General features: G+C 43.4%; 2 protein-coding genes across 2 annotated transcripts in view; both read left to right on the plus strand.

Moving 5' to 3' along the window:
• The first annotated feature begins 807 nt into the window (after positions 1–807).
• Positions 808–2,933, plus strand: LOC144475897 (podocan-like). Its single transcript, XM_078192297.1, has 2 exons — positions 808–876; positions 1,401–2,933. Exon 2 carries the CDS (start codon positions 1,411–1,413, stop codon positions 2,740–2,742), a length of 1,332 nt encoding a protein of 443 aa, XP_078048423.1. The 5' UTR covers positions 808–876; positions 1,401–1,410; the 3' UTR covers positions 2,743–2,933.
• A 7,765-nt stretch (positions 2,934–10,698) lies between these two features.
• Positions 10,699–15,036, plus strand: part of Mdr49 (Multi drug resistance 49) — a 136,984-nt gene continuing 132,646 nt past the window's right edge. The window contains exon 1 of the mRNA XM_078193617.1: positions 10,699–11,019. The gene's annotated coding sequence lies outside the window, so the exon portion shown is untranslated. The remainder of the gene's footprint in view (positions 11,020–15,036) is intronic.

Raw genomic sequence — 15,036 nt, forward strand, 5'->3', positions numbered from 1 at the left:
TTTTTTTTCCTACGACAGAAAGTAACTGTAAGAGACTAACAGTAATAATAAAAATAATAGATATAATAATAGTAGTAAATATGAATAATAATAATAATAAGAAGAAGAATTCCCAGTAACAGTGAAATTTAAAGAAGGTACTATAGTCACTTATTCTTACAATTTCTCCAATTTAATTTCTCTTAGGATTCCCAGTAACAGCAAAATTGAAAAAAAGTGCTATAGTCACTTGTTCTTATATTTTTTCCAATTTAATCTTAGTCACTTATTCCTATAAATTCTCCAATTTAATCTTAGCCACTAATTCCAATAATTTTTCCAATTTAATCGTGGTCACTTATTCCTATAATATTACTAATTTAACTTTTCTCATAATTCCCAATAACAGTAAAGTATAAAGAAAGTACTATAGTCACTTATTGACGGTCTCTCTGTATCATATAAGAAGAAGTTCGAGTCGCGTTTAGTGGAACTTTGAAAAAGTCGCACCGTTCTCGAAGCCTCGCTGCGTTCACGCTCGCCGCTGGTACACTTCATCGAATTAATTTATCGATGAATCACAATGACAGCACTCTATTCGGTCGAGCGAATTTCCGCGGAAAAGTATTCGTCGATGGATCGCGGGTATTTTGCAAAGTGGACTTCTTGTTTGAGATCGTTCCGCAGGCATAAAGCGATCATTGTCGCGGCACGCGCAAAAATTTCATTGAACGGGGTAGTTGTGTCTTCGGTGTCGTTGCCGGCGTTGCAACGTTGTCGCGGTCGATCCAGGGAATATGTATAAATATTCTAAGGGATCGCGAGAAGATCCACAGTCGAGGCTGGAAAACCGTGGCATCGTGTACTACGTCTTAAAACATCGTTTCTGGAAAAAAGGTACGCAGCGAATTTTACACGATTTTCGACCGGTCCCACAATTGCGTTCGGTCTACCCTTTTAGGAAAAGAGTTTTAACCCTTTGCGCTCGAAGCTATTTCATAATTTTTTAAATCTTTGCATAAAAATTATTTTGAGACTATAAGATCTGCTGTTGTTTACTGTGTTAATGTTAAATAAAAAGACTCCTTACATTTTCGTATCAGAAAGGAAAATTAACACTTTACCGACCTGCGAATCGGTTGTCACGGCAACCAATAATTTGCTACCTATTATTGAGCTATTACAACATAATACTTTGGATATTAGATACCTTTTGCAATGAACAACATATACAATTGAGATAAAATAAATATCGTTCAATGTCGTGAAAACTATAAAAATATTTACGGCCGACCGACTGCAATCAATAAAATGTGAAAAACAAAAAATTTGATTCGCTAGCTCCGCCAACATTTGAAAACTATTCGAATCGTTCGAAAAAATAGTTCAAACATTATCCATCGATCGTGCATCTGTTCCAGGTATTACAAAATGGCTCCCACGCATTTCCTACTCCTGATATGGTTGCTGGTGGTGCCCAGCGTTCTGGGTATCCGTAAAATCGTTTTTCATTCGAACAACAAACTGAATATCGAGCAACACGTCAGCAGCAGAGAACCAAGCGTCCGTTGCCCGCCGAACGACGGCGTAAATATAACCGCTCTGAAACTCGACGAGATTCCTCAAAAATGTTTCGTTAATAGTTCTTTCATTAAGAACATCAACATGGAAAAAAATTTATTCACAAAAATTCCCACGGACTTGTTCGACTGCACGCCGAATTTGGAATGTTTGAACGTGGCTTTCAATAAAATCGCGCCGGACGAGATGTTCAACTTCAAGCATCCGAATCTGAAAACGTTGATGATGGATCATCAGATCCTGGATCGATCTTACCATTGGGTCTACGGAAGACGCGTGTCGACTTGGGGGAGATACGACGACAATTTCCCGAGCATGGAGAAGCTCCAGCTCAACGGGTTCGGCGACTACGTGTTGAGCTATAATTACGGCGAGCTCTTCCCGCGACTGTCGAACCTTTACTTGAAAGAAAACAACATCACCATCATAGACAACGATTTCGTTTCACGGTTGCCGCTTTCGTTGGAACACCTTCATTTGGAAGGGAATCACCTTCACGACGTGAACCTGCACGAGGCTGGATACCTGTTGTCCCTGTACCTGGACAATAATCCGTTCAGCGGGCGTCTTCCGCTGAACGTCAGCAACGTGTTAGTGTTGTCGTTAAGGAATTGCGGTCTGAAAAGCCCGACGTTAAATCATTTCCTCCGGAACGACCAACTCTCGTTGGAGTTGCTGGATCTCTCTGACAATCATCTGGAGTATGTGCCGGCGAATTTGTTGTATCACAGACACACCTTACAAACATTGATATTGAAAGGGAACATGATCGAGGAACTGTCGGACGTCGGCGGTTTAACCAATTTGAAGAAGCTGTCGCTAAGCTCGAATGGAATTCGTCGGGTTCAGAACTTGGGGTCAAGCTCCCTGGAGATACTTGCTCTCAGGGACAATCGGATCGAGGAGATAAGCGCCGCGACGTTCGCGATGCTGCCGTTGCTGAAGGAACTCGATTTGTCGTACAATCGGCTGGAAAGTCTGCCCCTCAACTGGATGTCGGGCTTGAGCAAACTCGAACGTTTGGATTTGAATTCCAATCGGTTCGCAAGGTTCGCCGATATATCGTTGAGGTCCACCGCGAACAATTTGTGGGAGCTGTACGTGAAGGATAACCGATTCGACGACATCGACGAGGTCGAGCTGGAAACCCTGCCCGAACATTGCCGGGTGTACGTCGCGTGAACACCCGGATTACGTTGTTAACATGGAAAAATATTGAACGACTGTAATAATAATTATAATATACACCGTATAAATACCATACCCGTAATTGTAATAATTTATATCAATCGATTAATTGTTTCTAAATATTTCATTTTTAATGTCAGAGAAATTCTTTTAATATATAATATCTTTTATGTCAGACGTTGGGATTATTGAAATAATTCAACCAAATTCGTTTCTCTAATATATATATATGTATTGTATATTGTTATAAATACTATTATAAATATCATATATTATCATACGTATTTATTAATGTATAGAGCAGCTGATAATCCTGTAACGAGCAGACCACCGCTCGATAAAGGGAGAATGAAATAAGACAAGCGCGCGGGTTCCACTATATCGCGGAACGGTTATGCTGTCTCGTGATCTGTCAAGATCACCGAGATCCCGCGGAAGCTAGCTAGATTTAAACTGCTCGGGAGATTGATAATGCTCGGAATTTAATCCGTGGATGGCATGGCCCCGCATCGAGGTACTGCTCTCGTTCTTAGTTCGGTCGACGCGATAATTCTCTGGATTACACGAAACATTCTGAATTATCAGGCATTTTTAACTCTTGCGAATTTTCGATATTTGAATGTTTTAAACATTGTTTAGAAACCGAGTAAATTTTTCTGTTCGGGCTAAAGGTCATATTTTTGAAGAGATTATTATAGATAATTATTATGGAAATTATTATAGATAGGTAAGCGCTGACGCTATGCATTAATAGAATTAGAGTATCTGTTAAATCAATGATTTTTTTTTATATTAAACACCTACGCAATAAATCCACAATAAATTCTTCAGTATTTTAACACTATGCCGTCCGCACGTCTACTCTAGATTTCTTCGTGTCGTACGTAATTTCACTTCTTGCCGACCAAATGTTCACAATATTGTCTGTAATTTACTGTCAGTTGAACAGAAAACGCGATATTGGTTTTCGTTAAGTTTTCGCGTGGCACCAACGTGGAGCCAATCTGCACTTAGCCGGTATTTTTCGCGTGGCACCACCGTGGAGCCACCGGACGTCGAAGTGTCAATACAGAGAATGACGAGAACTGAATAGGACTAGTGTAATAAAGGAACACGAAGCTCCATTTTTAAAAATAATTGCGAAACTATCAAAGGAAACTAAAGCGGCATCCGATCGTGTCCGGTGCGCTAAGAAACCGATCGTAGCTGATCCAGGTAAATGGTTTCGCGTGATTAGGGCACGTCTTCCGGATCCCGCGTCCGACGGAATGTCGTGCAGCGTCGTCGGTTTCCCCGTCGGAATCCGCGGAGACCGATTGAATCGGGCCGGAGGAGGGGGTGGCCGGGAGGCGATGGCCGCGTCCGACTGATAGGGGAGGATTGTCTAATTAGATCAATCCCGGGGAATGTGTCTCGAGGTGGCTTCAACGCGAACGCGCTCGACTATCCATCACTCCGCCGTTGAATAGATCTGCCGAGCCGAGCCGAGCCGAGCCGAGCCGGCCATCTAATTCAATCCCTCTTTAACGAATCCTGCGCCGCACGACTATAACGATCCATTTTAATCGCCGCCTCTCTCTCTCTCTCTCTCTCTCTCTCTCTCTCTCTCTCTTTCTCTCTCGCTCCCTTCCGCTCCGCCAACCCCCTCGATTCATCGGATCTCGATCGCATGACTTGGCAAGGCTGCTCGAAAAACCAACCGCGTCCACGACGACTCTTCGACGGAGTCTCGACCCGATTGCACCCCGGGCATGTCTCCCGGAAACCGGTTCGATCCGCTCGCGACCGCGCGCACGCGGACACTCGCGCGTCTAATTTCGACCTGGCGCACCTTGTTGGAAGTCAGCTCGGGTTGGAGCTGACACGTGGATTCGCCGACGATCTGTCGGAGCGCTGTGTATGGTATATGGATCTCGGAAATTTTGTTATTCGTTGGTCAAGATTCAGGGTTCGATATTTCAGTACTTAATATCCAATATTCTATCGTCAATATTCAATGTTAAATATTCAGTATTCAAGGTTCAATATTCAATATTTCGGTATTTATCTTCAACGTAGAAAGAAAGAAAAATAATACTAAAATAAATAAAAATAATGAGTAATTAAAAAGAAGTGCGTCTTTAAGACGAGCAGACCAAAAAGGAAAACTCCGTAAAAATTAAACTAAGATCACAATAGAAAGTACAGCTAGCATCTTATTACAGTTCAAAATTGCAATGTTCGCCCCGTAGACGTCCCACGACATTGTACGCGACTCCCGGCGCATGCGTCGACTGTCCCCACTCCTGGCATCACTTATTTCCCTGAGAACGCCGATCCTAGTTCGCGTAGGAAGCCGCGCGCTGCTCTAGGATTCGGAAGATCCTGGGCAGGATTCTGGGCTGAAGGCGCCGCGTATCTCTAATTAGATCGATCCGCGCAGGTGGATTTCACCTGGCGGTAACCTGCGCGCACAGGCCGCCTAAACGATCCATCATGGGGCCCCGGTAGGTATTCGCCGTTTAACCCGGTTCGACGACGGGGACGAGCCTCCGAGGGAGCCGCCGCTGATCAAGATTAATCGTATGCAAATTACTCGGACGCCCGCGGCAGAAGATCTCGCGAGATTCGGGCATCTGCGACGAAAGACCGGACCGGTCGAACAGATTTTGGTTATTGAAAGTGGCGCGGCGGCCACCCCTCGAAATCGTTTCGACGAATCTCTGAACGAATCGCGTTGTTCGACGTTCCAGAAGAGATTTTTGGCGGAAATTTTCCGAGGAAATTTTCAGAGGAGAACGGTTGATTCGAGGGACAATTCATTTTTGGAGATAATTGGACGTTGTCTTTTCGTAGTAATAGAACTTTTTAATGTCAAATAAAAATTAGTGAAACAGTGTTCTACCTCTTCCCTAATTTTTTTTTCCTTTCTTTTCTTTTTTCTAACTTCCTTTTGTCATCATTATTACAATAATATATTGTAATTTTTAATTATTATTATAATGTTCTATAATCTTTATTCTTCTCATAGTTTATTATTCTATATGTATAGTCTATTGCAGTCTGCTAATATTATTAAACTTTATTATTATAGCCTTTAATCTTTATCGCTACGATTATTATAATCTCCAATTCGGGATCTCAGTAGGTTAACGCAACATTTATGCAAAACGGCTGACATTTCGCTTGCGCGTTTATCCAGCAAGAATATCGCTTAGATAAAAGAGAGAGAGAGAGAGAGAGAGAGAGAGAGAGAGAGAGAGAGAGAGAGAGTTCGTTCGTTTATTTATAACGACATCGATTTGCCAGCCCTACGAAACCACCATTACGAGAATACGACTATACACCGGCGTCTTAACCCGGTAATCGGCGACTCGGCTCGAACAATGTGTTCGCTGCGGGAGCCGCGAAGTTAATAAAGGAGAAACGGTCTCCGCGGCAATGACTGCTAATACCACGACGCGTGAGCGCTTATGCCGGAGTCCTTCCAGATAAGGCATCCTGGCGCGCGGAGGACAATCGAATAAGACTATCAATAAAGGGAGCGCTTGCTATTACACTAAGCGAGGGTAACTGTTCATCGTGCCGGGACGTTCGCGAAAATAAATTGTCGATAAAAAGACGTGGATTGCGAGGCGCGCGAGATCGAGCGTTTCAACCGGAAAGGGGATCCGGCGAGCCGGAAATCGGTTCGCGGCGCGCGCGGACGCCATAAATTCGGGAAGGATGCGGCGGCGGCCATTCGGGGCATTTCGCGAGTTATTTCGAGATAACGATATCGGCTGCCTAAAAATAATGATCCCGCGCTTAGAAGCGGCTTGAATTATTTCGAGGAAAACGTGGAGGCGGGGGTGGTGGTGGTGGTCCGTTTTCGGTCGATTTTATCGGTGAAAAGCCGCTTCCGAAAGAAAAGCCCCGGCGCTGCCCGGTGATTTAGTAAGTTGAAACTCCATTCTCCGTAGGCAATCTGCGGGGAATCGGGTTAAACGCGGGGCAGCCGGCGACGTGATAAATGAAACACATATTCCGGACGGAGGGGTGGGTCTTAACTTTTCACGGGGATGACGCCGGCAACGGCCGCGCGTAGCGCACAGGCTTTGATCAGTTTTCCGCTTTCCCTCGGCGCAGAATTAGCGTGGACGTGGCCCAGGAAATGAGAATCGCGACAGGTTGGAAAAAGAGCGTTTCCAAACGACGCGCGATCCTCATTTTTATTCGCTCCGTGAAATCCCGCGACAAGTACGAGGCTTTCCCGAGCCGGCATTCGGTAGCAAGGATGCAACCAGTGTTGCCACAGTAAAGGTTAGACCGTGACGTCGTCGGCGCTCGGGTCACGTGCCGAGAAAGATGCGGCGAGTGGGGGGAGGTCGACTACTAGCGCCGACACGCGGTCGCGTCGCGGAACTAAGGTTACGTTTGGCCAAAGCGGCCGCGTGTCGCAACTTTGTGCGGAATGAATAATTAATTTCATTTAAATTAATTTGTTGGATGCATGAGTCAGATGATACAACGTTTCCTCTGTTAATAATTGAGATATTTCGAAACTAATACGACAATATCTGTAACTTAATTTTATATCTGTAATTTAATTTTATATTTCATATCATAGTTTTATGTTTGATTTATTCATGAAGATATTTTAAAGATTCATAAAATCTGCGTGACAATTTTTACTAACATTTCTTTATTTATTTAACATAATCGGTCAGCTGTTTTCGACTAATGTGAAGTAGATGTCTCAACTATCTTGTCTCAGGCTTAAGAACGCATCAAAAGAGAAAGTTTTATATATAAATTGAAAATCTATTTCTTTCTACTGTTAAAATAAAAAATATTAAAATTAAAAAATGTCATTACTATAATATACATATAACAACTATATTCACCAATCTTTTCAAGTATATTTTGCAAGATATTTCACGTAAACTCGCCAGTGTACCAGCCATAATTATTCCATTTAATTACCGAAAATTGCCCATCCAATTAAATGCGGATTTAGATACACCGGGTCAGGGAATACCCGGCGACCTCATGCCGAGACTTACGCCGAGGTTTCTGCGAGTAGCACAGCTGATATTTGTTGCTCCAAAAAGTTCCCCTGCATTTTGTCCGCGGATCAAGCGTTATTGCACACCGCGCGGCGCTCCCGCCGACGCCGCTGAATATTTCATCGCGATAACGGCGTTTGGATTAACGATTCTCCTTTTTTTCCCACCTCGCCTTCCATTTCTCCGTTTTTTCCCCGCCTCGCCCCGCCTCGCCCCGTTTCGGTCCGTTTTATTTGGTCGCGTTATCCGCAATCTGGTCGCCGAAAACCGCCTTTTTCGCCGGCGTTGTCACGATGGCAACACGTGCGCGCCGCTGTTGTACTCCTGTAACTCGCCATAGTACTCTTGTAACTCGCCGTTGTTGTACCCCTGTAACTCGCCGTGGTACACGGGGCTTTACATTTAATTACAAACCGTGTCGACGGCGCCACGTTCCACGGAATTCGCGGTTTGCTAGACGCGCCGCGCGCGATGCTTTTTTACCGATTCGAACGCACGGTCGAGAAATAATCGACGCATCGCGGTGTTCCGGGGGACGACGTTTTCGACGGAGACCAAGCGATCGAATTCTCCTCCGTCTTTACGTAACCGGATCCACGCAGCTGCCTGTGCGCGCCACGGAATTTTACGTAAGCGTGCCTCGCAGCGATCCGCGATAATATGGGATGCCACGGTCGCGCGGTGTCTCGCGACGACGCCTTAATGTCTTTTTTCCTTTTAGTCTTATGTGTTGCATACACGATCCTTCCTTTACGGTTTCTTCGGTTTTTTATGTTGACTCTTCGATTTTAAATTCGAAAAATAAAAGAATTAATAGAAATTATATTCGGATAAATACGAAATTCGTGTTTCCGTCGCGAGACTTGTTCAGTTGACTTTGTTCCGTCCACCTCACGCTGGATAATAATAATTGCTGTATTTGTCCATACTATGTTTTAGTTATTAGTAACATTAATAATTGTAATTTTATAATTACTATCCTCTCTCTCTCTCTCTCACTTTTCCTCTTTCTCTAACAGTAAAGAAAATTTTATTATTATTATCACATATTACATTGATTAATTCATAAATATTCCTAATTTATTATTAAGTCTCTGTTACATTTATTAACTTTGTTGTATTTTTAGTCTGAATTCCTTCAGGAAAGAGCACAAAATCCACCGAGTCACGGTACTGCATGTTGCAAGTGTCGCGCATTCCGCGCGCGAAAGAAACAGTCGCGGAATCGCGATTGTTGAATAAACAACGTCGGCCAACAGCAATTAAAAATTACTGTTTTCAAAGGAGGGCTACAACGTAACTATCACCGCTGGGAACAGCAGCGTTGCGACAAAAAAAAAAAGAGCGTTTTTCTTGGTGGATTCGTTCCGTGTAATAGCCAGGCGTTTGTTTGTTTAAAAAAAGGGCGGGGGAATAGGCGTGAATAATTGATTCGGCCGGAATAAAGTCGATGCATATTAATACGCGAAAATCTATATTTGTTCGGAGGTTCGCAACCGAGTCATTACTTTTTTCCCGGATTCTCTGTTCGTATTTTCGATTACAGCGAAACCGCGTGTCTGTGTTTGTGTAAGCGTCCGCTTTTTAATACTAACGCGGTATCGCGTACACAGATATATATGTGTACATTATACAGAGTGGTTCATGTAACGTGTATCATGCCGCGTTTCAAAATCATTTTTATCAAATTTACTAATATTAAAAAAATATTAAAATAATTCACGGAGAGATCGGTAAAACGTTGGAGATCCCAGCTTCAGCATGCGAGGGGAACATCGTCTAATCGTTCGGCCGATAAGACGGTGCGTTTAAAAAACGTTGCGAACGAATTGGTCTCACAGACGTGCGAGATGTCATTACGCGCTTCGAAACGATCGCGCGAGAACCGTGACGACGCCTCTCGCGACGATTTGCTATAAATCATCCTAATCGCGTAGCCAAACGCTTCTCTCTCGCCTTTTTCCTCCCGCGTTTTGGGATCCGGTGACGTCGCCCTGAGTTATCTAATTGTGCGCGAACGGGGCCCGCAAACAGCTGAATTCGCTGATTATCGAAGAGCCGTCCGCGCGACGGTTTTCGTCAAAACGACGGCATTTTTCCTGGAACGGCGAGTCCGCGGTAATAGGCCTCCGAGAATCGATTGCGCCACGACCGCGAGCCATTATCGGCGACGGTTCGCACAATCGGCTCGGATTTATTAGCTCCTCGATTATTTTCTCAGGTATCAACGTCGACGTGCCTTTTTTCCGTTCAATTTCATGCGCCCGGTTATTCTAGGAACGGTTCATATAGAAGAAGAACGGTTCATATATAACAGAATAAATCAACCTTAAACAACAAATATCGTCTATAGATTTCCCCCCAAAAAAAAATGTTAAACCTAACCAAATAAAATAAAATAAAGGGGTGAGAAATCAGTGAAAATTCCCCAAAAAATTCCACCGCACAGAATAAAATAAACATACTAAAATAAATAGGATAAAATAGACAGAATATACAAAAATCGATTCGCCTTACAAGTCAAGTACTCTTGCACTCTGTCCTCCGGGTCCATGATCCTCCCTAGACCAGTCCCACGTGACCCAAGCTCGGATCCACCGTCGCGCTATCGACGTAACAATTGTGTAGCGAGTCGTCCGCGTAGAAATTCCATAGCGCCTGGTAGATTTCCCGGAAAGCGTTTCGGATGGTTTTTTGTCGGATCGCGTGCACAGTGCACACAAACACACACACCCACACACATAAGGGGGGAACCGTGTAGTCGTCGCGCGAGCACGCTACGTGGTACCGTCTCGTCGAGCAGACTATAGTCGACGCCGTTGGCTCGCACACATCGGCGTAAGAAGGCGCGCGAACACGGGCGGCACACACGCGGAGGACAGACACACAAGGGAACGTAGCGCAACGCAACATGGCAACCGTGGCAGGACGTTTGACGATGGTTATACGTAGAAGTTCCAGTGGCAGGGGGTCAGTGTAAAACGGCCTTCTGCCTGCAACGTGTCGAACGTCGTTCGTTCGGTGTTGGAGATCGCCCGAGCAGAGCCGATTTCACGCGGATCCCGGCAGACGTCGCGGGGGGAAAGAAAATCGTCGCGCGAGAAACAAGTTTTCCGCGGGGGGCCAAAAGGAGAGGACCAAAAGGCTCTCCCCCTGTGCACACTGGTCCCGGATAGAGCGGCCAACACGGCTGCGCCCGTCGCTTGATTAATTCTCGGTGAACGTCCTGACAATCGACCAAAAGGTAAATCGACCGCAGTCCCCCGAGGAACGACCGCCGAGGAAACGGCGCTAAAACACCCGGCGACTATTTCCTCGACACCCGCGCTTTTACTCGCACTCGTTATTCCTACACTTTTACATGCCACGAGTGACAAATAACGCGTCTGTTTATTTTTTTTATCGCGGGACAGTTTTGTTCTTCTATTATTAACACTTCACCGGTCAGCCGTCTACAAGTCGGCTTTCTCCTCTAATTGGTAGACTGTAGATCGGTTGTCAGGGTAACCAATCTGTTTTTTTTCTATCGTCAAGGTAGAAATGTCAAATTTTATTACTGTGTTGATATTGTTGTATAATTGTTTAGATATCGCGATTAATAAAATAAAATAGAAACTAAGAGTTAATATTCAGCTAGCCTAAATTCCAATTTTTATATTATAAAGTTACGAAAATCAATAGAATAGTAAAAATATTGTTTAACAGCAATGTCATTAAAAAATATATGTCAGTAGATTTAATTACTCTGTAATGACAGAAATGTTTACGATCGACTGACCGGTCGGTAAAGTATTAAAGGCATAAAACAGAAGGGGGCAAGTAATTAGCCGTAATAAAGACTATCTCTCAGTCGTATTCCTACATCTAAAATCGAGCACGTTTGTATCGAGCTAATATTTTCTTCGACGACCTTTGTGTTTTACTACTTCTATCAGTCGATCGGGGATTTAACTCATTGGTTTGTTATATCGCTAGTAATATTATATACTTTGTGCAATTGGTAACTTTTCTTCGAGCTGGTTTCCATTTTCGATGGAGCATTTCCACCCCCGAGAAAATGAAATTAAATAAGAAAAATAGTTATTCAATATTTACATTCTTGTACGTATATTAAATATTTATATACCTGTAGGATTATTATGTATTTATATATCTGTACGTATATTAAATATTTTCATATTTATGCGTACCCATAATGCCATCGATAAATACGATATTACCCATCCCAGTGACAGAAAACCATCCCCACACTATAGCAAAGCTGCCCCCGTATTTTACCGTGAACTAAAGGTTATCCTCGCGCTTCGAGATCCCCTAGTCGCCGTCCATTTCCGCATAATCCAAGAAGGATTGCTTTCGACGTAGCTGCAGAATACACTTAGATCATCTGCGATCCGCATCTGTGCGCGGCATTGGCGTCTTCGCGCTCGTTTTCGAGCGTTCCAGCCGCTCTCCGCGGACGTTGTCTCCTCTTCGAGAACCTTCGTTCCCCGCCCGTTGCAGGATAGCAGCTCTTGCAGCATTTGCTTCTCTCTCGCCACGCTTGGGTCTCTATGGAGTTATTTCTGGACGCAAACGCTGCGTTTATTCGACTGTTGCTCTCCGTGTACAGCGTCCGCGCCACGATATTGCGTCCGCGGACCTTTATTCAAAGCCGAGGCTCTCTCGTTTCTCTGGTCAGCTGCGAGGAGGAGTTCAATGGAAATGTATTTCCTCTCTCTTTCGAGGTGACCCGGTCTCGTCCGATTCTTCTTCGGGGCCTCTCTGCGATTTTGTATTCTATTCGGGGTCTATTGTCGATGCGACGGTTCTCTGTTGTCCTCTCTCTCTCTCTTGGTTGTCGAGGCCGCTACCTGACACTCCGTGTGGTTCCTTTAACAATTTTATGCGAATAGGAGAAAAGATATATTTAGAATAGAAAATTTATGTCACCAGAATCAATTTTACATAAATCGTAGAAGAAGTATATTTATTGCAAGATGTAAAATTGCCATTTTATTTAATATTATTATTAAGATTACTGTCCGTCAAACTCCGTTAATTTCGAAACAAAAAATACCAACGTAGTCGTAATCCCCATACGTCCAACATCGAAATAAAAAATCACGCTAGTCAACAAGCTATCGGCGATCCGTATGCGGCTGGAAAACAATCTGCAAACAGTCGGAAAGGGCTGTTTGCAATCTTCGTGGAAGACGCGCAAGAGTCAACAATCGTCCGATCGATCGTCAACGACTAGGAGATTCCCGGCGAACTATAAAACCTCGCGAAATCCTCGCGAGCTACGCGGGGCGCGTAACGTTGACAGCGTGGAAGAATGCCGATCGAACCGGTTACGGGGAGGAACGTGAAACAAGGCGGTGTCGACGACACCAGAAGAAAGGGGGGGGGGGGGCAGTGTTTGTTCCTCGCTAAAATTTCGGTTGTTTTCGCGAGAAGCCGTAAAACGTCCGACGAACTTGTTCTCGCGAGGGTGGGGGTGGAATTATTACGACTTTGAAAATTAAGAGAGAGATGAGGCAAATATTAAATCTCTGCACGTTCTACGATTTATGTCCAAATGCTTATGGCAACGTATTCATCATTTATGATCATTATCGTTGTTATTATTATTATTATTATAGTTATTCAATATATTTCGTCAATATTTGATTTAGGTTATGTCAATTCTTTAAATTGTGTAAAAATTGAAGCCATGTGTCAGAAACCATGTGCTCGATGAACAGTATTTACACACTAAGCTGAAATAGCCTAGGGCCCTGTTGTTGGAACATGAATAATTGATAAACGATCGATCGAGAATAGTCAATAAACCATGAATGATCACGTAGAAGATCGTCAATGAATCAGGACCACGAGTGACGTAATTAACTTCGTCATATATGTGTCCGAAGTCCTCCAAGATATCTCCTCTTTCTGTTCGTAAAGAAATTAAATCTTCCTTGCTTCTCTGGATATTTAACCCTTTGCTGTACCATTTTCTTCAAAATTACTATGATTAGAATTTTTTGGAACACGCTCATTTCTTTGAAGAACAAAGGAATTTTATATTTATCGAGTGTTTATGTCTATTGAAATGTTTAAATATTGATGACGAGGGAATCTCTCTCAGGCCACAATTTGACGCTCCCTCCTCAATTTTTGGAAAAACCATTGTCAAGCACCGAGGTCTGCCTCGGCAACGTTCTCGCGACGCGCGGCGGAACGCGGTTCGGAACAATTTGCAGAGAACTTGTAAATTGAGTATGGCGTGTACGCAGCGTGTCGTGTTTGGGCAAGGTAGGGAGCCGCGTGTATATACGCACGCGCGCGCGCGTACCTGGATGTTTGACGTTAAGCCGCGTTTCCACGGCCGGATTAACGCTATTGGATTAAAGTCTTCCGTATCCTTTGCTGCACTCCAATTAATTCGACTTGCGACTACCGATTCACCCCGGGAAGTTGTTACTTCGAGACGGTAATGGGAGGCTGCTGGCTTTCCGTATACACTCTTGTTTTGCGCTGTCGCTACCTCGCGGTACACTCAGGCTCAAAAATGTTTGTACGCGATTTAGGAGAAAGGTAAAAGCGAAAGACGTAAAGCGATGTATTTCCATAATTGGGCCGCTTATTTCGAAAGCGGCGCGAGTCCATTTTCTGTTGTTCTGGGGTAATTAAAGGTTAGCACGTTAATTGATTTAAATATATTAATGAATTATGTATAATCTGGCAGAGGTTTTTCATAATTTGTTGTCGTGTCGACACAGCGGTTTCGTCACCATTCTGCATCGTCTTGGACGTCACGTGGTCCGAAACATAACCTTGACAATGTATCGCAGTCGCTCCAAAAGGATGCCCGGTGCTTTAAAAACCGATTAATATTCAATAAGAACAACATTAATACAGGTCCGTCACTGAACGCCTTCGCGACGTTGCCACTTTTACGCGCAGCGATATAACCAATCTTTTATTGAACTAAAATATATGAATTAAATTCATTTCTAAAAAAAACTAGATATCAATAAAACCGAATTATTTTTCACATCCAATTCTATATTTATAATTAAAATATTACTTAAAAAATTGTATAAAATTAGCTCTTTCATTTTCGAGCTAAATAATATCATTATTTATATTTAAATTAATCCTGATACAAAAGGTAAAAAATGAATTTACCTTTATACAATTAAAATTAATCTTCTTCAATAATTAAATTAAAATGAATCTTCTCCAATACTGAAATTAAAATTAGCATAATTCGTGACGAAAGTTCCCGTCTCAT

Source organism: Augochlora pura, chromosome 10 (assembly GCF_028453695.1).
Source record: "Augochlora pura isolate Apur16 chromosome 10, APUR_v2.2.1, whole genome shotgun sequence".
NCBI lineage: Eukaryota > Metazoa > Arthropoda > Insecta > Hymenoptera > Halictidae > Augochlora > Augochlora pura.